Consider the following 24,953-nt stretch of genomic DNA (forward strand, 5'->3'; position numbering starts at 1 on the left):
TGCGAACAAGTTACGTGACCCATCCGCTACATCCGTCCAGCGTCGTTGGACGACCAAACCTTCCAAGTATTTTGAGAGAAACAACTGGTTTGGTCTGCAGTTGTTCGTTTCTCCAATTCTTGTCCCTTCGCGAGGTCAATTTTCTCCAACTCTTTTTTTGTTCCAGCACATTTCCCCCTTTCTTTAGTTGCTTGTTTGAACTCCCGTGCCCAAGACCTTTTACCCCTTTGAACTCGTATGAATTGAAAAGACCTCATGGGTACCTGAATTTCACTCAGCTGTTCTAGGGCAGTTGCCATCTCTTGATTCTTTGCAGGGATGTTACAAGGATGAAAGGAAAAACATTCTGTTTCTGTTGACATATCATACTAGCATATTATCGAGAGGAGACGGTCATGGTCGTAGTACAATTGTCACATTTATTTAGGAACCGCAAGTCCTTCAAACCACAAGACGTGGACCTTTCTCCTGTGAGGTAGGTAGACATCGAATTATACCTTAGTTTCTTGGCCAAGCAGATCCTGGAATGAATAATCCACATTATTTCGCATCTCTGCATGAAATGTGTTCCTTTTCCCTTGGAATTGCTCTTGCAAATTGATTGGATCATTTCAGTGCAGTACCCCCTTCAAAATGGCCTAATGGGATGGCAGCTTTTCAAAGGCCACGCCAAGCACTTGAGTTGGTGGAAGTCACTGGCTTCTGCTCTCAGATCTTACCTGGTCCATTTGGGGTTTGTTGATAGCATGTCCCCAGTCTTCACGGCTTGTAAACCTTGCTCAATGGACCGAGTATGTTGGCCAAGCTTGCGATTAAGTCAACAAACTATGATTTAGCGGAGTAGGTAAGCTCAACCGAACACGGGAACACCAAGAAACATACATTGCTGCTAAAAACTTTCTCCCTCAACAAATGTGGCTTGTTCAACGCAACAAATCTTCAGATTGTCTCCATAAGTATCTACAGTCCATAACATAAATCTGTCATTGTGGCCTTTGCCTAATCAGTCTCCGGGTTGTAGCAGAAATGTGGTTTTGCTATTTGGGAGTTGTAGATGTTCCTCAACCCAGGCTGGCCAAAATCCCCACATAAGGTTATTCTGGGATCTCTTTTGAGTTTGTTCCATGGCATCCTTAGTCACGCTAGAATTGGGTGAAAACTGACAAAAAGCCACTTTTTGCAGAAGATAGGTGATCTTCTGCACACCTATTTTTGCAGTCGTTTCATGAAAAATCAGATCTCGGGGTGTTTGGGAACAACAAACAAGCTTCAAACCAAAGAACCAGTGGGTGGCCCAGAGAGTAGTTTTGCAGAATAAAAGGGCAATACAGAATAAAATCATACCGGGTTGGGGAAAAAAATGCCACCTCCGTTTTACAATTAGCAGATCTGTAGCTTTACGAAACCAAAAAGGCTAGAATCGAGGTGCTATCGTCCAATAATTTTTTTTCATTTAAATATTGCTTTCCTTGGGCCGTGAAGGAATAAGGAATAACGATAGGGTGTTTTAGAATAGATGGATGGATGGAAGGAAGAAACCTGTTATCCCATTCTCCCAGCCAAGCTTATTCACCAATAAAAAGGTTTCTGCCTGGAGATAAAAATGCCTAAATATTAATATTAAACCTTTTTGACATAGATAATTGCCAATTATCCCAGTTTAACAACGTGGTCATCTAATCAATGAAACCCTATGTGAAATTGTTATTTTCCTCTTTGTTAATCAGTTTCTAACTTGCTGAGAAGGTTAAAAGTCTGCCCTGTATTTCTAAAATGATATTGAGGCTTGGGAAGTTGTTCCCCCCTCCCCACCCCCAGGGGCAACAGGCTCCCTGTTGTTGAGGTCAAGTTTAAAGTTTGATTTTTTCACCTCCCCTTCTGGGTCACTGATCCCCATCCGAGTCCTGTTCGCAGTGACAAAAAACAGTTCCGTTCTATTCCATTTTTTTTTTTTGAGTTCCTTAACCCCCATCACTTCAGCTATACACAGAACGGGATTTTACACATGTTGGACCGAAACAAACGGATCAAGCCCCGCCCGGAAAGGTTCCAGAATTGCAAAGACGTCTTCGATTTGATCTTGACGTGCGAAGAAAGAGTTTATGATCAAGTGGTAGAAGGTAAGGCCTGGCCTTGCAGGGGGGGAGAGGTTCAAGAGCAGGTGGGTTGGATCGGGTGAAATCCAGCAGGTTCTGACAGGTTCCGGTGAACCGGTAGCGGAAATTTTGAGCAGTTCGGAGAACCAGCAAATGCCATCTCTGCCTGGCCCGAGAGTGGGGAGGGAATGAGTTTTGCAATATCCTTCCCCCAGGAGTAGGGAGGGAATGGGGATTTTGTAATATCCTTCCCCTGCCATGCCCACCAAGCCACACCGCACCCACAAAGCCACGCCCACAGAACCAGTAGTTAAAAAAAATTGAATTTCACCACTAAGTTGGAATTTCAACCCACTGGCTTTGGGGAGGTTCAAAAACCTGGGGTCTTTATAATGCGATGTGCAAATGACCTTGGATGACAGGGAAGAGAGCCAAGGATAAGAGGCAGCTGAGCCTACAGAAAAAATGGGGGTGTGGAAAACATCCCAGAAGGAACCCTCTCTAGTCTCTTCAGCTACAGCAGGGCTTTCAGATTGGCAAGATTCTGTTCATGTAATCTTACAATAAAGTAGAATTAGTTCTACTAATTAAGTGGGGCAGTGTACGGAAGGAAGCTTGGGGCCTGGGGGATTGAATTCTACCCACAACAGGTGCCTTTATATCTTTTAAAGTTTTGAAGGCAAGTTTCTAGCTCTCATGATGTTCCACCATAGATATATAGATATATTTAAGTGGGTCCCTCAAACAAAAAGGGATGGCTTGCCTTTTGATATATATCCGTCTCCCTTTGCCCGACCTCCTTAAATTATTCAAACCAGGCTCGTATAAAATTTACAGATTTGGGGTTATTTTCATTAGTTGGGTTCAGAATTCAAATTGGGAGGCGGGGGGCAAGCACATACCTAAATTTGGCTTTCCTTCTTTGGCTTACAGTAAAACAGAAAAGGATTTTGTTTTTGGTTGGTGGTTTGTTTGTTTGTTTGTTTTCATTTTCTTAACCTTTTTTTTTCTTCCTTCCCTTTCTGTCTTCTTAGATTTAAATTCTAGAGAACAGGAAACATGTCAGCCTGTACATGTAATAAATGTGGACATTCAAGATAATCACGAAGAGGCAACTCTGGGCGCCTTCCTTATCTGCGAGCTGTGCCAGTGTGTAAGTCCAAACACTGCTGAAATTCCTCTGCTGGTTTCTGATCCCGCAGCCTATATATATATATATATATATTGGACTACATCTCCCATCCCTTTCATCCAGCTTGGCTCAGCGCCTTCCACCAAGGTTTATTTCTCCAGCAACACATGCCACACAGCACCAGCTGTATTTTAAGTGGGACGGCGTAGGGTAGGAAATTTGGGGGACGGATCTCTAGTCCCAAAACACCATTCATACTTAAAAAATAAAAAAACAGACTCTTTCCCCCCCTCCCCCCACTCATTGGTGGGAGTCAGCCAGTTCGCACCTATTCGGGAGAACTGGTTGTTAATTTCCTAAGCAGTTCCTAACCAGTAAACTGGTTGTTGGGAACAGCTGATTGGGGCTATTCCGGTAGGCCGGCCAATCAGCTTTTTTCTTATTTTCCTCCCCAAAAACTAAGGTGTGTCTTATACTCCGAAAAATCGGTATATTTTAAAGTGGGGAAGTTGAAGAAAACATCTATTATCCAGTTCAAAGCAATTAAATGTGTGTTTCCCCTCCCTCCTTTCTGCAGATACAGCACACGGAAGACATGGAAAACGAGATAGATGAGCTATTACAAGAATTCGAAGAGAAAAGTGGGAGGACTTTTCTGCACACAGTGTGTTTTTATTAAAAAAAAAAAAACCCACCAATTCAGACAAACGAACCCATCTCCTCCAGGCCTTACTGCAGACAAAAGAGGCATGTTTAGTTTTGACCCGACAGGACTTTTTTTTTTTTTTTTCCTCTCCTCCTTTTGGAAGTCGAACATCCAACCCAGCTCACTTTCTCGTTGCTGTTTTAATTTCCTTCGGCCCACTGTATATTTTTTTTAAAATTTTATTGATATTATTATTATTATTATTATTATTTGCAGTGCAAGGGAGGGGGTTTCTGCCGAGAAAAACGGAGGGGGGGAAAAGAAAAAAGGAAAAAGAAAAAAAAAGAACGAGCCTCCCTTGAGCCTGGTTTATTTAAGAGACTGAAAAAGATCAAAGATTCGTTTTAATCCCCTCTCTCCCCTGCCCCTGTTCCCTTCCACCCTGGCTACCTTACTTGAATGGTTATAAGTAGGGTTTTAATTATACAAAGAATGTTTTCACAAAAGATATCATTTCTATGTGCCAGTATAAAATCTTAATGTTATTTCGGTTGGTCGCTTTATTGGGGGGGTGGGAAATGAACTGAACGGCTGGAATATGGGAAAGATTTGACTGGAGCCAGTGCATATCTTGTATAATAGTAGCAATGAAGTTGGAATCCTCTAATAAATGCAAATCACAATCTACAGTTTCTTCGGCTGCGTACGTTGGATGGAGAGGAGGCTCAATCTCGCCTTCGCCTAAGGGTTAGGGCTCTACTGCAGGTAGTCCTTGACTTACGGCCACGGCGGAGCCCCAAATTTACCGTATGTTGCTAAGGAGGATGCTAAGTGAGTTGTGCCTCATTTTATGACCCGTTCTGCCAACAGTTAAGCGAATCGCTGCAGTCATTAAGCGAATTGCATGGTCATTAAGCTTCCCCCCTGTGATTTTGCTTGTCGGAAGCCGGCTGGGAAGGTTACAGATGGTGATCACCAGGAACACACACGGCCCCCGTGGATGCTGCAACCCGTCATAAACACATGCCAATTGCCGAATGCCCAAAATTTGATCACGTGACCATGGGGGTTGCTGAAATGAGTGTGGGAGGGAAAAAATGGTCTTGTTTTCAGGGCTGTTGTAACTTCACCTGGTCACCAAACAACAAGTCGGTTGTAAGTCAAGGACTACCTGTAGCCATTCCAGGAATACATCTGTGTGCTTTTTCTCGGCTGCAATACGTACAAGGTTTCCATTGTTTTCGTTCACGATATTTGTAAACATTCCTACGAATCTTGATCTACGCAAGATGAAAGTTTCCTAATTGGAGGTTATGGACTGTTATCCCTCACTGCTTGGCTGAGGAATTTGTTCTGACTTATCGAGTCATGGAATGACTGTCCCAATGTGGCCCGGCTGTCTTCCAGGCTCAAGAAAAGATGAGAAGCTGGGTTTCTCTGCTCTTAGTTCAGTTCCTTAATCACATAGAAAGATAGATAGATAGATAGATAGATAGATAGATAGATAGATAGATAGATAGATAGATAGATAGATAGATAGATAGATAGATAGATAGATAGATAGATAGATAGATATTTAGATAGATAGATAGATAGATAGATAGAGAATTAGATAAGAATTAGAGAGAGAGAGGAATTAGATAAGAATTAGATAGTTAAGAATTAGAGGTAGCTAGATTAGAATTAGATACATAGATACATATACTTAAATAGATTAGATTGATAGATTATAATTAGATCAATAGATAAAATAGATTAGAATTAGATCAATAGAAGGTAGGTAGGTATGTAGATGATAGGTAGATGGATGATAGAGGATGGATGGATTAGAATTAGATCGATGGTAGGTAGGTAGATAGGTAGATGATGGATGATAGAGGATAGGTAGATAGGTAGATAAGAATTAGACCGATAGAAGATAGGTGGGTAGATGATATGTAGATGGATGATAGAAGATGGGTGGATGGATGGATTAGAATTAGTTCAATGGTAAGTAGATGATTAAATCAATGGTAAGTAGATGGATGATAAATAAGAATTAGATCAATAGATAGAAGATAGGTGGGTAGATGATATGTAGATGGAAGATAGAAGATGGGTGGATAGATGGATTAGAATTAGATTGATGGTAGGCAGATGATAGGTAGGTAAGTAGATGATAGATAGATAGATAGATAGGTAGATAGATTAGAATTAGAAGATAGGTAGGTAGATGATGGATGATAGAAGGTAGGTAGGTAGATAGAGATAGATGATAGGTAGGTAGATGATGGATGGATGGATGAAAGGTAGATAGGTAGATAGTCAAAGCTTTATCTTATTTACAGCCAAGGCATAGCTCTAGCTCTAATTCCAGTATACCAATTCTGTTTGGTTTTGGAGGTCAGTTTGGGTTAGTTAAATGCCGGACTATGTTATATATGACCAGCTCCAAAAGTGCATCGGCAGAGAAGATAATTGTAGGTAGGTAATTGGTTCAAGTCTTAAGCGCTCATGGAATGAGAAGACCTGGCCTGTGAAAAGCCCACACGATTCCCAGAGAAACTTAGAGCATTCAGTCGCTCTTCGCTGCCATCGAGAGGCCATCTGGATGTTTGCACTCTGCATCCTGTAGCCCTTCTTCGTTTGCTTTCTGAATTTTGTGACCTAGAGCGACCTTTTTGCCCGGATTGTCTCTTCATTCTTGCAAGCGTTTAGACAACCTTGTCTTCTATGGGCCTCTTTTTTCCAATTGCCTTTAATTCTGCCGAGCATCAGCAGTCTTCTCCAACGGCTCTTGGGACTTTGCGTTATAAGTTGGACACGTCTACGCTTCAGCTCTGTTCTCATTGCTTCAAGGGAACAGCTTGGCTTTGCTTCACCTAGAACTGAATTATTTATCCTTCTGGACCAAGGTCTTCTCCGCCATGCTCTCCTCTCCTATATTTCAGAGGTCTGCATTGTTCTTTATTTGGCCTCTCCGATGGGTCCTGCCTGGATCACCAGAAGTAACAATGGAAAAAGCCGTAGCCTTGACCACACCTCCCGTTGCAAAATTATCGTTGATCCCAATAAGTAGACCAGAATGAGAATCCGCTCCACAAGAAAGACGAAAAGCTACTTTCACTGAGAGTGGTTTGTAATAACAGGATCTTGCAAATCTGGTTGTGGGTGTCCCTCCTCCCCTTCTTATGCTCCAGTGAATTAGGGAGGTGTCTACCTGAGCCTCTAGTTGGTAGGCTCTGACTAGTGAGGACCTAAGATTTTTCTTCTTGTCGCTTTTTGAGTAACATTGTTTATATATCTTCTACCTTACTCCTGACGCTGGTGAGAATCCCCAACGTGGTGGTTATCTTCCCCAGGATGGTAACTGGGGATGAAGGATATATTAAGTAGCAATTGATGGTTTGATACGATCCCCTCATTTCTGGTTGTAAGCTCTGCTGTGAACCAAAATTCCACCTCAGTTGGAAAGTCCCCCAACTTTTAAAATCATCTTCCACCGTGGGGGTCCTTCGTGCTCCTAGAACTTGGCGGCTTTCTTGCAGACTTTTGATTACCCAACCAGGTGACATCATCAGTGCTAGTGCTTAGCGGTCTTATTGCACCATTGGAAAATGGGTAGACCTTGAGATCAAGGCTACTTCTCAACCAGCAGGAGCTCCACCATCTCTTCAAGGAAAATAGCATCTCCTTGACTTCTCTCTCTTTCACACACACACACACACACACACACACACACAAAATCCCTAGCACATTTCAAGGAAGACCAAGGTCTTCCCAAATGGGTTTTCCTTGATTTTGAGAACTTGAAGAGGAAACCCAACACATTTTTGGCTTATTTAAACCAGTCAGTCCACAAGCCACCAAGGGGGACCTTGTCAAGCAAGACTTAAGATGCCTGAGTCTGAAACCGGGTTAGTTAGCATTTAGTAGCAGGGACTCTTGTCATGTGTGAATGGCGAACTGTTGCATTCTCTTCAGCGCCTGGGCGAAGGAGGGAAAGAGACTGTTCTCCATGTCAGCTAGGAATTAGCCATGCTGCAGTCCAAAAATTGATCCGAGCTAAATCCGCCAAATCGCTTCTGAAGACTGACCAGGACAAGAGGCAAAAAACCCAAAGATTGGGGGGGGGGGCGGAGTAGCCACGCAACATAATGGTGGTGCCCTGGAGAAGGCAGGCATTTTTTATTTATTTTTTTGCAACTTGATGCTTCTAAACTCTTTAACTTTCGACTGGAGGTCTCCTAGGAAGCTGCTGGAGGCGGCGTGCGCCCCCCTCCAATTCTCCCCCCGCACACACACACACACACACACACACTTTCAAATTGCATTTGTGTGGTTTCCTGTGTTGTTTCTTTTCCCGCCCCCCACCCCACCCCTAAAAGTTAACCTCACTTTTTGGAGACCGGCTAAAATTGCCCAGAAATGCAATTTATTCTGAGAAGCGTTTTCTTCTCCGAATAAAAAGGTGGATTATTTTTTTTTCCCTTGGGGGTGGGGTGGGGAAGAGAAGGGACTTCCAAAGCCAGGTGGGAGGCAACGGATTTTGGTCCGAAGACCAGCGGCTGGGAAGAGAAGCAGGAAGAGAGCGAGATATTCCCTCCCGGGTCCCCCCCACCCCCGCCCCATTTTGATCAAACACCATTTCGATTATAAAGGAGCTAGGAAAAGGGAGAGGGGGGGTGCAGCTTTTTTTTTTGGTGGGGGGTGGGGAGGGGAAGAGGGGCAGAGAGTAAGGAAAGGAATCCAGATTGTAAACAGAGGAAGGATACGCAGCGGCGTCGCGCCCCCCTTCTCTGCAAGGAGCTTTTTTTTTTTAAGATGGAGCATCAACGCCACTACAAATAGGTAAAAAAAATATATCAAAAAAATTACCCTTGGTTTCTTGAATGGGGGGGGGGCGAGGGCGGTGAAGGAATGGCTGGCCCTGGGATGGGGGAACCAAACAAACCACGGTTGTCAAAGCTCTCTAAAGCTCTTTTCTTTTTATTTATTTATTTTTGATGGGGGTGGTGGTGGTCCACGGGTGTCCCATTATTTAAAATGGGACTGGGTGGGGCTGAACGGGAGTGGGGGGGAAAGAGAGATACAATACGTAGGGAGGATGATGAAGGTGGGGAGGGGGGAAATAGCCCGGTTTGGGGGGGAGGGAAGGGGGGGTGTTACGAAAAGCTTTGATACTGACCCTTTAAGATGCTTGCCTCTCTGGGTGTATGGCTTGATTTGGGGCGGGGGGGGCCGGAAAGCTACCCATTCCTTTTTATATTCTCCTCCTCCTTATCGTTATTATTATTAACATCCTCTCTCTCTCTCTCTCTCTCTTTTACACACACACACAAACGCACGCACCCCTCTTTGCCTGCATAATGTCCAAGGTGGATGGATGCCCAAGATTTCATAACTCCCACCACCGCCACCCAAAAAAAAAAAAGAAAAAAAGGGAGGGGTTGACCACCCTCCAAATCCATCTCCAGGTTAGGTTTTGGGGGGATCGTTGCTCCCATCACCCCCCACCCCCACCCCCCAAGTAGCATTAAGAAGCTAGGAAAACAGCAAAGGCTGGGGAATGTGTATTTTTTTGGGGAGGGGAAGGATCTTCCCCGCTCTCGCTTTCTCCTCCCCCCCCCCGCCGCCCGCCCAAGCGCCGGGGCTTTTGCAGGCTCTTTTTGAGGCGAGGGAAAGGGGGCTTATGATGTCAGCCCGTCCCTGCTGCGTTTTCTCAAGCTGAGGCTCTCATTTGTGCCCCCACCGGAAAGGAGGGTGGGGGGAAGAGAAAAAGAAAAAGAGAGGGAGGGAGGGAGGGAAGAGAGAGAGAGAGAGAGGAAAGGGGAGGGGAAATATTTATTCTCTTTCCCTCCCCCCCCCACCTTCCAGGACACACCACCTGCTTTGCACCAATCGCTTCCCGCGGTTTGGAAAGAGAGCGATTTTATTTTTTTGCGGGGACCGAACCGGGAGAAGCGGGAAGTGATGCCAAGGGCTGGCCGGCGCTGCTTTTCTGCCTGCCTGGGCTTGGGTGGCTCGGTTTAAAACTGGCCCTGGCTCTGCTCCTCGCCCTGACGCGGCGGCGCTCTCCCCCGGACGGTGCAGCAGCAGCGGCGGCGGCTATGTTCAACCTTCCGTCCGGCTCGGGTTCGGCGCATCACCCGGTTCGCCCTGGGCACCTGCCTGAACCTGCCCGGATGCTCCCTCTGGCCGGGGCGAAGGCAGCGGGATTGGAATAAGTCAAGTTGAGAGGAAGGAAGCCAAGAAGGCGGCAGAGGCAGCTTTAGGGGGGTTGGGGGGTGGCGGGGAAGAGAGGGCGGGTGGTGGGGGGGGCCAGCAGCAGCAGCAGCAGCAGCGGCGGGTGCCGCCTGCGTTTTGTTATGCTTTGCAGGAGGAAGGGGGGGGCGAGGAGGTTCCCCCCCTGCCAGAATTGCAGTTCAGGTTGAAGAGCTTCTATGCGGCCGTCTCTGACCTCTGCGCGGAAAGCTGGGCCCCCTTTCTCTCGTTTTTCCTGTGGGGAAAGCGGCTGGGAGGGGGGGGCGGCCTGCAGGAAAGTGACAGGGCAGCTGTCAGTTTCCCCGCGAGGTCCATGAATACGAACACCATGATATTTTTGATCCTGGGGGCTTCGGTTGTGATGGTAAGGGCGCTTTGCCTTCCTTCCTTCCTTCCTTCCCGGTATTCTTCCTTTCCTTCCTTCCTTCCTTCCTCACTTCCCCTTCTCTTTCTCCTTCCTTCCTTCCTTCCTTCCTTCCTTCCCATTAGTCTTTCCTTCCTCCCTCCCTCTCTTTCTCCTTTCTTCCTTCCCATTATTCTTTCTTTCCTTCCTTCCTCACTTCCCCTTCTCTTTCTCCTTCCTTCCTTCCTTCCCATTAGTCTTTCCTTCCTCCCTCCCTCTCTTTCTCCTTTCTTCCTTCCCATTATTCTTTCTTTCCTTCCTTCCTCACTTCCCCTTCTCTTTCTCCTTCCTTCCTTCCTTCCCATTAGTCTTTCCTTCCTCCCTCCCTCTCTTTCTCCTTTCTTCCTTCCGATTATTTCCTTCCTCCCTCTCCCTCTCTTCTTTCCTTCCTCCTCCTTCCTTCCTTCCCATTATTCTTTCTTTCCTTCTTTCCTCACTTCCCCTTTCTTTCTCCTTCCTTCCCATTATTCTTTCCTTCCTCCCTCCTTTTCTTTCTCTTTTCTTCCTTCCCATTATTTCCTTCCTCCCTCTCCCTCTCTTCCTCCCTTCCTTCCTCCTCCTTCCTTCCTTCTTTCCCATTATTCTTTCCTTCCTTCCTTCCTCCCTCCCCCTCTCTTTCTCCTTCCTTCCTTCTTAACTCCTTCAATTTCATATTTTTTCAGGTGGGGGGGGGTTTAGCTTATACTCTTCCTTCCTGATCTGGCTCCCCCCCCTCCCTCCCTCTCCTTCCCAAGTCCTGGGTTTTTTCGGGTCGAGAAAAAATATTGTCTCTTCTTGCATGATGGGATCCCTTTAACCTCTACAGGTACTGAATTGAAAGAGACGCTGGTGCTTTTATTAGCTGGGCAGGGGGGGGGGGAGGAGGAAAGGCATCACTTTTGGGGGTAGTTTCTCCTTCCTTCATTCCCTCTAAAAGGTGGCTGGGTGTATTTTGGGGTTGTTGTTTTTTTTTCTTTTCTTAATTTCCCCAAGACCTGATCAAATCTTTTTGGCCTCTTGCAGGCAATAGCATGTTTAATGGACATGAATGCTCTTCTTGACCGATTTCATAATTATATCTTACCGCATTTGAGAGGAGAAGACAGGGTCTGTCATTGCAACTGTGGAAGGTAAGCCCTACCATTTAGCCCCTTTGTGTCTTGCAGGTGTGTGTGTGTGTGTGTGTGGGGGACCTTCTGGGAGGGGAGGAGGGGGCATGCCACTTTTAGCCCTCTCTCAGATGTGAAGTACAAATGGCAGTTTGGGTTAAGCTTGAATTTGAAGGTGTGTTTTGTTTTTTGCTGGTGCATTTGTTGGGCTTTCGATTGTACGACGGGCCTCAGAGGAAGGTCAGAATTATAAAATAATGGGAAGGAAGGAGGGAAGGAAAGAAGGAACGAAAGAAGGAAGGAAGGAAGGGATTTTGGCCGATTGCATGGATGTGTTTAGTGGCAAACGTCAGCCAGTGATGTCCAATGTTTGCATAGCACAGCAGCCGTTTGGATGGCTTTCAAAAGAGCTCCCAGCAAAAAAAAGGCATAAGGAAGGGTAAGCTGATGTTGATGCTTGAGACCCTACATCTGCAAGAGCAGTCTACCTTGTAGAAGGGAATGTGGAGGGGAAATGGGCAGGAAGGGCTGTTGTCTCTCTGTTGCCCTTGCTTGCAAGTTTTCTCCCCAAGAAGCCGGGGCCCCCCCCCATGGTCACCTGATCATGGGACATAGAACTGTTTTGCTCAGCTAGCATTCATTTGCTCATTGAATTGTTTCGTGGGCCACAAGTCAGCTGGGGGCCTTGTGCTTCTTCGTTAGACAAAATAGTCTTGCCAATTTATCTCACAACTTCAGAAACAAACCCAAGCAGGCAGGCTAAGGGACTTTCCAACCCAGATGAGCAAGTTTGGGTGAGGAAAGCACTTTGCTTTGCTTACTTGGTTCCCAAGCAAACACAATTTCTGCTTAAGGAGGGGGACCGACCAAACCTTGCAGAGGTTGCTACCTGGTGCAAGGAAGACTGCCCTTGCAGATGGAGGCTCTCAAACATCAACAGCCTTAACCTTTTCTTGACGTCGCCAAGGTTTTGAATGTTGCCAAGGTTTGCAAAACCAGGTGCTCTCCCCACACACCCCCAAAGTAGACATGAAGAACCCTTTCCAGGTGCAGCGCACCTGGGAACCTGCTTTCTTGTGAACCCATTGACTGATGTGTATTGATACGGTTAGGTTGGGAAAAAGAGATTTATCTTCCCATTTTTAACCTTCTCATAAATCGAGGGGTGTTAGGGGTTTGTGCATTCAGGTACCCCAGCATGGCCTCGTTTTGTTAGGGATTTGTTGGGGGGGGGAGAAAGGGGGGTAGTTAAACGACGCCTTCAAGCAGATGCACAGACAGGTGTGCAAGAGGAAAATTGAGAGGAACTGGAAGTGCAAAGCCCAAAAGCTGTAAGAGTGGTTAGAATCAAGAGGAGACTGATTTTGCTTTGTTGATAACCTAAATACGCTGTTTTCCAACTTCTGCAGCTTTAAGATGGGTGAACTTCAACTCCCAGAATTCCCCAAGACTGGCTGGGGAATTCTGGGAATTGAAATCCAGTCATCTTAAGGCTGCCAAAGGTTGAGAAGCCTGACCTAGTAGGACAATTTAGTATTTGGATGCATTGATGGCTAACAGTTCCAACAACTATTTCTTCTTTAGTCCTGTTTTTCCAAATGCTGATTCCAAGTTTGGTCTCCGCGGTCCTAATTTGTAAGGTTGTTTTGAACTGAAAAGGTGAGGAGGAGTGGGGGAAAAAAAAGGTGTGATGGAAATTGAAATAGACTCCAGCGATGGGATGGGCAGGCTTTCCTCCCCCCCCCCCGAGAAACATAAATTCTGTCGATCGAAATCTTTCACGGCCTGTTCTAGCAGCAAGTAGGATGCCTGTCAAAAGAGGATAGAAGCTCTTTGCTAAAAAAGAAAATTGGCCTGCCATGAGGTATACATCAGCTCTTGATTTTTCTATATTTATATATAGGTCTCCTTGCTAGAATAACAGAGCTAACAGAGGATTCCTTGCCATCTGCAAATGAATGAACTCTAAGGCTGCTTGAAACTTGCAAACCACCCTGAAATTGTTAAGATTAGCAGGATGTGTTTCGCACTGCCCTAAAACACTGTCATTTGCTGAAAATTGGGAAAGGGAAGATTGGATGGTGACAAGTGACTGAAGTATACACACCACAACAAAGGTTTATTTGGCCTGTGTCCCTTCGACCAAGTCTGAATAGTTAGAGAATGCATTTAAGGCCATTCTTCCTTCCTTTCTCTGTTTTAGATTGTCAGTTTGGGTTATCTGCTTTCTTGTCTTTTTTTTTTTTAAATCTCTGCCCTTCCTGGCTGAAGACATAAATTCAGTTTGTCCTTTCCAGGGAAACAGGGAATTGAAAGTGGGGTATGAGATATAGTCTTAGCTTGCCCTAAGTTTCATGTTTGAAACTCAAGAGGGCCAGAAACGAAAAGACATGGCTAGGCTTACTTACAGAATGAAATATTAACACAAACTTTTTTTTTTTTTTTTACAAAATGCAACTATGGCATTTTCTAAACCTTACAAGCGCAACTTGCCTCAATTCCCAAGTCACAAGCCGGATGGGGATTTGGGAACTGTCGTTCCGAAATTTGTGAAGGATAGAAACAGGAGAAATGTAAAAGGATGAATGTTTTCACATAGTCTCAAGGCCTGGCTTGTATGACATTGCACTTGGTTAATGAAGAAGAGGTACTCCTCGACTTACGTTCATAATTGAGCCCAACATTTCTGTTGCTAAGCGAGACAGTTGTTAAGCTTCGCCCCGTTTTGTGACCTTTTTTGCCACAGTTAAGTGACTCACTCCAATTGTTAATAACGCGGTTATTAAGTGAATCTGGCTACCCCTCCCCCCCTTGGCTTTGCTCGTTAGAAGGTCACAAAAGGGGATCACGTGACCCCAGGACATGGCAACTGTGATCAATAGGAGTCAGTTGCCAAGTTGTCTGAATTTTGATCACATGACCCAGGGGATATTGCAACGGTTGTCATGGTGAAAAAAGTGTGCGTCACTTTTTTTAGTGCCATTGTAACTTTGAATGGTCACTAAGTGAACTGTTGCAAGTCGAGGGCCGCCTGCAACTCATTTTCCCATTTGGGATCCTAAAGAAATCAAATGCACACTGCATGAAGTCCAACAGATCTCCCCCCCCCTCCCCACCCGAGTTTAATCCTGGTTAAAATTTGCAAAAGACATCTTGAATTGACAAGGTCTGTCCTTGACTTGGGAATGCTGTAAGGCTCTTGCAGAAATCCAGCTCAGAAATGTCCCCTAAATTCAGGAAACAGATTTTCATTTATTAGAGAAAAAGACACCCAGAGCGTAAGGGCTGCTCGTAAAAGAGACTATTTGGGGGTGGGAAGTGGGGAAGGGTCTGCGAAATGCACATAACCCATGTATGGTTTTTCCTGCATGACCCACCGTTAAATTAATTGCATTATTTCTTCAGCAGCTGAAGACTTCCTGACCTAAATTGACAATCCAATTTGCACAGACTCGAAGCTGGGTCCAAAGTGGAATAAACGGGTTCTGTAACTCAAATCAGTTACAGGGCGGAAGATGATTGGTTCTAAATAGGCTTGTTTGGGGTTTTATCTCCTGCCTGGGTGACCAATGGAAGAAGCCAATGATATGAGGAAGCCTTGACAATAGTCTTAGGGTGCATTAGATCAGGGGTCTCCAACTTCGGCAACTTTAAGCCTGGAGGACTTCGACTTCAGCCAACTTCAACTTCAGCTAACAAAGCTGGCTGGGGAATTCTGGGAGTTGAAGTCCTCCAGGCTTAAAGTTGCCAAGGTTGGAGACCCCTGCATTAGATTATGAAATACCAAGCACTTCCTGGAGAACTCTGAATTGTCAAAGAAACAATGTTGGGTCCAATTCACTTGGCTCCAGAGGTTGTGGGTGCTCCAACACTGGAAATTTTAAAGAAGAGGTTGGATAACCATTTGTCCAAAATGGTGCAAGGTTTCCTGCCTTTGGTACAAATCAAATCAATGTCTGAAATCTAAGTTTTAGAGGTAAATCAGGTTTTCGTTGACCATCCAGTTGCTTTTTAGAGATGGGTGGAGAGGGATTATATACAGATGGAGCGGCACTGGGTCAGTCAAGTTGCCAACTTCATTGTGGAGCAGTAGAAGCGATATTTAATCTCCAGAAAATCCCTTTATAGAAATCAGGTCCTAAAAAGAAAAGAATTTGGGCTATTCTCCATGCAAAATCAAGGTTTTAGATCTCAGTTCTTCCGAAGATTTTTTTTTGATGGTTGCCATATTTTTTTTTTAAAAACTGGTTTGAGTTGACATTGTTGCCAGTATTATACGTTCAACTTTCTGAATATTTTGGCCTGTAACTGGTTCGTGCATGGGAATTGCGGTCCAAGAGAACAGGCGGGGTTGCCAATTTGCAAACATCTGGCTGCCCACAGTTCTGTGGTTCTGGATTGACTGCAGGATGTCCTGCATTACAAAGCAAATGTTGCACCATGAAACTCCCCTGAAACACCAATGGCTAAGTAGTCATCTGATCAAAGACTCTCGTGATTTTTCTCAAGTAATGCATTAATGGGTATGAACTTAATTGATACAATCACCTTCAAACAAAGGTTTATCCCATAGGTACGTCATGGTCAAAGCATGGTTTTATTTTGGATTAAGGAGAACTTCAAACCAAGTGGATGCCTGCAATGGTGGTATCTATTCCCATTTTGCTGTAGTTTCATATTTGTTTCCCGTTAGGGGAATACTCATAGGGACGCCGTGGCTTAGTGGGTAAGGCGCTAAGCTTGTCGATTGAAAGGTCAGCAGTTCAGCGGTTCAAATCCCTAGCGCCCCGTAACGGGGTGAGCTCCCGTTACTTGTCGCAGCTTCTGCCAACCTAGCAGTTTGAAAGCAGGTAAAAAATGCAAGTAGAAAAATAGGGACCACCTTTGATGGGAAGGGAACAGCGTTCGGGGCGCCTTTGGCGTTGAGTCATGCCAGCCACATGACCACGGAGATGTCTTTAGACAGCCCTGGCTCTTCGGCTTTGAAACGGAGATGAGCACCGCCCCCTAGAGTCAGGAATGACTAGCACGTATGTGCGAGGGGAACCTTTATCTTTACCTTTAGGAGATTACTCAGCTAGGAAAAACAGCCATTATCCAGAAAGATATTTGCCAAGGATGACAAACCAAATGTTTCTCTTGATCGTACAGCCGTGATGTTCTCTTCTTCCCTCATATCCATCTGTCTCTTTTTAACTCTACCACATAGGCATCACATTCATTATGTCATCCCATACGATGGAGACCAGTCGGTGGTTGATTCTTCTGAGAACTACTTTGTGACCGACAACGTCACCAAGCAAGAAATTGATCTGATGCTGGGACTCTTGTTGGGATTCTGTATAAGCTGGTTTCTTGTGTGGATGGATGGATTGCTCCATTATGCCGTACGAGCATGGCGGACGAGCCGACGGTATGGTAAGTGGAAATCAAGTCGACGTGCCAAGATTTTCAAATGATTGCTGGCTTTGGTGAGGGAAATTGCAAGCATGGAGAATGTTTGAACCTGAGGTCAACAACCACAAGCCCCGAAGTTCAATCTATTTGGAAAAAATTCCTAGGAGAGCTTTTAATCCTATGGACCTAATAAAATACATTGATGATAAATTCTAGACTGACCAAACAATGTAATTTTTTTTTCATGCAATCTGCTTCTACAAGATAAATAGAATTAATTTGGTCACCATGATGTAAAAAAGATATGGAGACTAGAAATAGTACAGAGAAGAGCAACAAAGCGGGGACTGGAGGCTAAAACATATGAAGAATGGTTTCAGGAACTGGGTATGTCTAGTTCGATGAAAAGAAGAATCAGGGGAGACATGATAGCAGTCTTCCAATATCTCAGGGGCTGCCCCAAAGAGGAGTCAAGCTATTCTCCAAAACACCTGAGGGCAGGACAAGAAGCAACAGGTGGAAACTAACCAAGGAGAGAAGCAACTTAGAAATAAGGAGAAATTTCCTGACAGTTAGAACAATTAATCAGTGGAACAACTTGCCTCCAGAAGTTGTGAATGTTCCAACACTGGAGGTTTTTAAGAAGAGGTTGGATAACCATTTGTCTGAAGTGGTGTAGGGTTTCCTGCCTAATCAGGGGGTTAGACTAGAACAGGGGTCAGCAACCTGCAACTATGGAGCCGCATGTGACTCTTTCTTTCACCCCTCTGCTGCAGTTCCCTGTTACTCAAAATATGTGTCACAACTGCCAATGTGTGACACTCACCCACATGCAATTTATTGAGCTTTTCAACCCCCAGTAGGCCAACCATGGATAAATCCAAGAAAAGAAAAGTTTTGGAAGAAAACAATGTTTAATTCAACTACATAGGCTGGTTTTGTGGCCGCTCAAGAAATAGTCAGGCATGGGAAGGGTTTTGTGACTCCCGGTGTTTTCTTTTCTGTGGGAAACGGGTCCAAATGGCTCTTTAAGTGTTTAAGATTGCAGACCCCTGGACTAGAAGACCTCCAAGGTCCCTTCCAACTCTGTTATTCTATTCTATTCTAATTTATGTAATTTACTGGGTTCTTTTCTCTGGAAATACTTTCTCTGGATTTATGTAATTTACTGGGTTCTTTTTCTCTGGAAATACTTTTCGAAGTGTTGTCCCGGTGTCTGGAAGCCGTACGGGTCTGGATGGGGAGGAACAGGCTCAAACTTAATCCCTCCAAGACGGAGTGGCTGTGGATGCCGGCACCTCGGTACAGTCAGCTGCAGATGCGGCTGTCTGTCGGGGGTGAATCATTGGCCCCGATGGAGAAGGTACGCAACTTGGGCGTGCTCCTGGATGGCCGGTTGTCCTTTGAAGACCATTTGGCGACCGTCTCCAGGAGAGCATTTTATCAGGTCCGCCTGATCCGCCAGTTGCGGCCCTTCCTGGACCGGGATGCCTTATGCACAGTCACTCATGCCCTTGTTACCTCTCGCCTGGACTACTGCAATGCTCTCTACATGGGGCTCCCCTTGAAGAGCACCCGGAGACTTCAGCTAGTTCAGAACGCGGCTGCGCGGGTTATTGAGGGAGCGTCTCGGAGCTCCCACATAACACCTATCCTGCACAGACTGCACTGGCTACCTGTTGTTTTCCGGGTGCGCTTCAAGGTATTGGTTACCACCTTTAAAGCGCTCCATGGCTTAGGACCCGGCTATCTACGGGACCGCCTACTGCCGGCTTCTATCTCCCATCGTCCGCACGCCCCACAGAGAGGGACTCTCAGGGTGCCGCCAGCCAAACAGTGTCGACTGGCGGCCCCAGGGGAGGGCCTTCTGTGGGAGCTCCGACCCTGTGGAACGAACTTCCCCTCGGACTTCGACAATTACCTGACCTTAGGACCTTTCGCCGCGAACTTAAAACTTATTTATTTCATATGGCTGGACTAGCCTGATTTTTATTTTTATTGGATGGGTTTTTAAAATTGTGTTATTTTATAGGGGAGTATGTTTTTTAACGTTTTGGGCATTTAAATTAGTTTTTTAAGGGTTGTTTTTAAATTATTGTGTGTATTTATATTTTATCTGCCTGTTCACCGCCCTGAGTCCTTCGGGAGAAGGGCGGTATACAAATTAAAATATTATTATTATTATTATTATTATTTCTTGTTTTAGAAGGCAGCTGTATATGTTCTTAGAAAAATGGGTCGTAATGTGGGAGGCAAAAGATCCAGATTTATTTTATTTAGGGAAGGTACAGGCTACCTCTTTCCTCAAAAGGTCTGGCTAGGTTATAAAGATAAAATAGCAGGGTATATAAAGGCAACATTTTTCAGCGTAACTGATACAAATAGAAACTAAAATTCAACCAATAAAAGATTGCCTGGAAAAATGTTTATGTTGTAGGAAAACCCTGTTAAAATTGGACATGAATTTAGCCAACCAATGATCCTTTAAATTTCTTGACATTTGGTGTATTCTATCTTGAGCACAAACTGCATTGCCAGGGGTTTTTTTTTTTTTAAGAATCCTATTTTGGGAGAAGAATCCTATTTTAGCTGAGTAGAACAGCTAAACAGTTGGCTAGCTGGAATTTCACATCTAGCAGCTAAATGAACTTCCCGATTTTTTTTGATACTGTTGGAGAGTTTTTCTTACCTCAATATTCAAACAGGGAACTGAGGCAGACAGTCGCCTCCTGTTGAAAACAGAACAGCTTTGCAGGCTAAAATTGTTTATCTGTTGGTGCCTTGTTTGAAAGAGGAAAACTCGCCTGGGATTCCTGTAACCGAAGTCTTTTGTCAGATCTGTACGGTTAATCTGTGCTTTGTTCTCATTGCTTCTGGCCTAGAAGTATTCCTAATTCCAGAGCTATCTCCGTGTCTAGTTCACATGTAGGAGGTTTAATTGTGCCCACATTATTAAACTGGAACATTTTGTATGGAAGGAAACAATTGAGGGAATAATAGTCAATGCCTAGATGTTTTGCTGGTAGCAAGAGAGAAAGCCATTGTAGGTAGTCTTTGATTCACTTAGCAACCAAAGTTACAATAGCACCGAAAAAAAGGTGACTTACAAGAGGTCCTTATATTTACAACCATGGCAGCATCTTTAGAATCACTCGATCAAAATTTGGCCGCTTGGCAACCAGCAGGTATTTACAATGGTTGAAGTGCACTGGATTCGCGAGGTTTCCCTATTTGCAACCTTCCCAGCTGACTTTTGACAAGTTGAGTCAGTGGAGCAACTGTATGATTCACTGAACACAGTGGTATGCTTAATAACCGTGGCCAAAAAAAAAAAGGGGTCGTAAAATTGGACATGACTTACTTAATCAACCGCTTTGCTTAGCAACGGAAATTCTGGTCCCCATTGCGATTATAAGTTGAGGACTACCTTTAGAAGTACTGTAGTTTTAGATTTAAAGTACGTGGTATTTATAAGGAATAAGGAACCCTGGCCTCTCATAGCACCAGCCAGAGATATCTGGAATTGTAGGTCAGTAACTACACTAGTTCAGTAATTTAGCCACTGAGTGATGTTTCAGTGGTTAAGACGCTGAGCTTGTCGATCAAAAGGTCGGCAGTTCAGCGGTTCAAATCCCTAGTGCCGTGTAACGGGGTGAGCTCCTGTGACTTGTCCCAGCTTCTGCCAACCTAGAAGTTCGAAAGCAGGTAAAAAATGCAAGTAGAAAAATAGGGACCATCTTTGGTGGGAAGGGAACAGCGTTCCGTGCGCCTTTGGCGTTGAGTCATGCCGGCCACATGACCACGGAGACGTCTTCAGACAGCGCTGGCTCTTCAGCTTTGAAACAGAGATGAGCACCTCCCCCTAAAGTCGGGAACGACCAGCACATATATGCAGGAGGAACCTTTATCTTTACTTTTACCTTAACTGTAAAAGACTGTCTACCACTAACTTAGCCTGGCTGGGACCCCCTCCATGGTGATGTCTCACCAGTTGGAAGGTCATGTAGAAAGATTTTAAAATGAGATTAGGTAAATTCATAAAGGAGGGGATAAATGATAGTTTCTTTATTAATGATAGATATATAATAATAATAACAGAGTTGGAAGGGACCTTGGAGGCCTTCTAGTCCAACCCCCCTGCCCAGGCAGGAAACCCTACAGATTTTAGAAGATATTTCTTCTAAAATCTGAACTTGGATGCTTTGCGACACCGGCTATTTAGAAAATCCTGACATGGAAGTTCTCTTTTTATATTTTGTGGCTTCTTCAACATCCTCTGGAGTGGCCAGATGCTTCTCAAAAGAGAACTATGGCCCCAAATCATCAAAGGGGTTGGGTTAAACGAGGAATCTCTGTTTCTATCATACTAAGTCACTTTTCTCTCTCTCTCTCCTTTTCCAGACAATTCATGGTCTTGGTTTCCCAAATTTTGTAACTTCAAGGAGTTCCGGAAACGCCACCACAGCCAGTATGACGAAGCCGCGGGAAACATGGTGCACATCAAACAGAAATTGTATCATAACGGGCATCCCAGCCCAAGACACCTTTAAGGAAACCTGGGACTGATTGAGTGGTCAATTGAACATGCCTTTTGCGGTCTACCAAGGGGAGATGTCCAGCTGCTTACTCCCCGGTGGACGCCACTTAAAGACTCCCCCTTAGTCCCACCAACGGTGTGTCTGCAGAATTCTCTGCGCCCAGAGAATGCACAATTCCCCCCCTCTCCCCCCCGTCCTGGACCCAAGGCTCACGAGACATTGCACTGTGGTTACCGTTTGACTGGTGGACCTGTACATATGACGAAAGGAGACGAAACAACCCAGCACAGAAACAGCGCGCGAGAAAATTTGCATTACACTTTCCAGCCCTCGCTTCTTTTGGTGATGATAGCAATGGCAGTCTATTTTTTCTCCCCGTTGGGTTTTCTTTGTTGATTTGGAAGTTTTGTTTGTTGTCGTCCATTGGTCTTTGTAGATGAATTTGGCCAGATGTTGCCCTGTTTAGCCTTCAAGTACTTCTGAATCTCTGTTTCCAATTGTATCTGACCCCCTCCAGCCACTTGATTCCCCATGAAAGTTCTTCGTTGTGCTCCGATATCTCATTCCTAATCTAGATTTGGTCTGGATTTTAGGTGACCTGGTAGGTACAATGTGTAATCCTTTAAGGACCCTCTTCTGTTGAGAATAGCTTGGTTTTCTCCAGCCTCCACTTCTGCTTTCCTTTCCTTCCGAATCATAAACCTAGGGAGATCTTTCCTCCAAACCTGCCTGAAGAAACAGGTAGCTCTATTCTGACATGCAAAATTCGCAATCACCGGGTAGTCATCTGTAAGCTGGAACGAGCTGTCTTCCAAGAAACACCAACCCAAAAGGTCTACGTTGAGAAGTTTGGTTTGAGCAGGTCATGTTAGTAAAAATAGGCGTATTTAAGGTTCCCTTTGGCCTATTGGCTGTGAATGTTTCATCCAGGTGGCTCTCCGCACGACTGAAACTGACTCTTAGTTAGACAAGACTGTTTAAATTTGGTGCTGGGTGGATGATGCTTGATATAATTGTTTCAGTTGTAGAGAGATCATTCTTTTTAAAGAAATTGGAGGCGGCCAAGTTGGTTTTAGCAGCAAAGCATACTTCTTTCCAGTTATGGTCCCTTCCTTGCACGCCATGTTCATAGGTTCTTCTGTGCAAATGGGCCTTGTAAGATCTTCAAGATAGCCTCAAGTTCCACATCCCATCAGCCTTGGTAAGCATTGCCTGTGATGAGCCAGGATGGAGGTTATGTCTCAGAAGAATCTGGAGATCTCTCAATTGGTCTGTCCTACACCCGGAACCATCTGAATGATGCCAATTGCCATCTTGGCGCCTCAACCCTGTTGCATTTACAAGACCATCTACCTCAGAAACTGAACTGCGCAGTGGCTTCAGCGAAGGAAATTACGCAGGGAGGGAGGGCCAGGGATACCGAGAGCCAAAAGGGCATTTGAATTGGAATAGACCCAGTTCCAGGGTTCCACCAAGTGGACCCACGTGTTGCACTCCAGCAGGAGGAGGTTCATTCATTTGGAGGGCTTTAGGAGGTTGGGCAAGTCGAGCTGCCGGGGGTTCGTCGGCCATGCAAGTCAGCACAAATGCAACCCTCAGTCGTGGTTTATTCAATAAACCACGGCTATGCAGGCTAGAGTTTAATGTGATCCAGAACGATAAGTCTTCACACTGTCATCCCCAAGATGAGTAATCTCTTCCGTCTCACTGTGCATAATTGCTCACCACTGGCTAAAATCATTATTGCAATGATGGTTAAAATGCACATTTCTTATGATCGAGTCGCAGAACACGCTGGCTTTTCAAGAGGCAGATTTCTGTTAAGGTGTCCCTCCATCTAGGAAAGGAGGCCATCTGGAAAGCAAGCTTTAGAGCTAAGAGGCAGGTAGAAATCATGGCCGCCACACCTGTTAAAACCTCTGCCTGTTTTGCAGCTCTTAAAAGCAGCCTGCCCCCCAATTTTTAAAGCTGATGCTAGAGAAACCTTTCTTTTTATTTCCTTCTTACAAAGCCAGATGGTGGCCCAACATTTGTCTACAAGTCTACCCTGCCCATCTGAACATCCAACCTTAGGTGGCTTATAAGTCTTCTTCCTATTACTACTACTACTAATACAGTGGATTTGCATGCATGAATTAGGGCGTACAGAAACCTGTGCTAAACGTAGTTGTATCAGATATGATGTCATCGTGCTAAATGGGGGGATTTGGGGGGGACCAGTTCTGAAAGAGAGCCCAGCATGGTGGGGTTCAAGGAGACCGAGCTGAGTTTGTTCTAGCAACCAGGCCCGGGGTGGTGGTAGATGGGGGTGGGGTGGGGGGGATGAAGCAGATAAGTTGAGGGGAAAGCAAGTTTTAGTTTAGGACTTCCCTGCTGCATTGTTCTTGGAGATCGGTATATATGAGGAATTGAAAGACACGCAATCCGGAGTCCTCCATGACTTGGTTCAATCCCCAGATAACATGCTTAATGGTTAGGCATCAGGGCAGAAGATCGAAGAGGGCATCAGGTTGCCAATTTTGACTATGTCATGTCCAAGATCTCTTCTAAAGAAATGGATGCCCTGCCTTGTTAAGTCATGTTGAGTTAACCTGTGGTTCTGGTTGGTTTGATTGCTGTGTGGTACAAACCCAGCCAATTATGGTTTAATCAATAAATCTTTATTCCACTCACCATGGCTTAGGGCTTGGCATGAACCCAGCTTGTGGTCAAAGCCCATTGAACTCAGTGGCGTAAATCTAGACACATTTTCTTTGGAACAGAGAGGTGACTGACCAACACTAGTGCATGTCAAATTAGTTTTTATTACTTTTTTTTTTCCATTAGCAGATTTTGGGTTTGAAAAGAAAGAGCATTCCTAATTTGTTTTACTGTTATCCAGAGAATTAAAAAAAAATTGGGATAGACCCCTCCGTAGGAAAATACTGAAAATGTCTGTGATTATTCTATTGTTTGATTGCGATGTCCGTGTGATTAAAAGGAAAAAAATAACAACTTCACCAAGAACCCAAAATGAATGAAAGATGAGAAATTTACTGGTAACCTCGCTAATCTTATGTTTTATTTGCTAATATTTGTCAACAATTGTCTGTGTGTGTGAGAGAGGCGGGGGAGGGAGGAAGGGAGGGAGAGAGAAAGTGATAATGGATGTTTAAACACGCATTTTCGGAAATGCTTGAATGTTTCACAATTGTGCTTTGTATACTTTTGTTGTTCAAATATTTTCCATGAGATATTTAAACCATGAAGTTCAGGTGGTTTCCAACTCCATAATTAAATTATTTTGGGGGTGGGGGATGAAGCAGATAAGTTGAGGGAAAGCAAGTTTTAGTTTAGGACTTCCTGCTGCATTGTTCTTGGAGATCGGTATATGAGGAATTGAAAGACACGCAATCCGAGTCCTCCATGAC

The 24,953-nt window shown here is 44.8% G+C and overlaps 2 protein-coding genes across 3 annotated transcripts in view; both read left to right on the forward strand.

The window, feature by feature from the left end:
- Nucleotides 1-4,559, forward strand: part of SSU72 (SSU72 homolog, RNA polymerase II CTD phosphatase) — a 36,785-nt gene extending 32,226 nt beyond the window's left edge. For both annotated transcript variants that reach the window (XM_058161003.1, XM_058161002.1), the window contains exons 3-5: nt 1,981-2,120; nt 3,131-3,249; nt 3,806-4,559. In XM_058161003.1, the coding sequence (XP_058016986.1) occupies nt 1,981-2,120; nt 3,131-3,249; nt 3,806-3,907 (361 nt within the window). In that variant the 3' untranslated portion in view covers nt 3,908-4,559. The remainder of the gene's footprint in view (nt 1-1,980; nt 2,121-3,130; nt 3,250-3,805) is intronic.
- A 2,277-nt stretch (nt 4,560-6,836) lies between these two features.
- TMEM240 (transmembrane protein 240) lies at nt 6,837-23,843 on the forward strand. Its single transcript, XM_058161452.1, has 5 exons — nt 6,837-6,861; nt 10,063-10,481; nt 11,523-11,629; nt 16,818-17,026; nt 21,407-23,843. Exons 1-5 carry the CDS (start codon nt 6,837-6,839, stop codon nt 21,553-21,555), a joined length of 909 nt encoding a protein of 302 aa, XP_058017435.1. The 3' UTR covers nt 21,556-23,843.
- The last annotated feature ends 1,110 nt before the right edge of the window (nt 23,844-24,953 follow it).

This window comes from Ahaetulla prasina, chromosome 18, assembly GCF_028640845.1.
Source record: "Ahaetulla prasina isolate Xishuangbanna chromosome 18, ASM2864084v1, whole genome shotgun sequence".
NCBI lineage: Eukaryota > Metazoa > Chordata > Lepidosauria > Squamata > Colubridae > Ahaetulla > Ahaetulla prasina.

Bases quoted from the DNA above. Each gene is read 5' to 3' on its own strand.
- TMEM240 (XM_058161452.1), top strand. From the start codon at position 6,837: ATGGGTCCTGCCTGGATCACCAGAA. The intron at 10,482-11,522 runs GTAAGGGCGCTT...GGCCTCTTGCAG, and splicing joins TGGGGGCTTCGGTTGTGATG to GCAATAGCATGTTTAATGGA. The intron at 17,027-21,406 runs GTAAGTGGAAAT...CTCCTTTTCCAG, and splicing joins GCGGACGAGCCGACGGTATG to ACAATTCATGGTCTTGGTTT.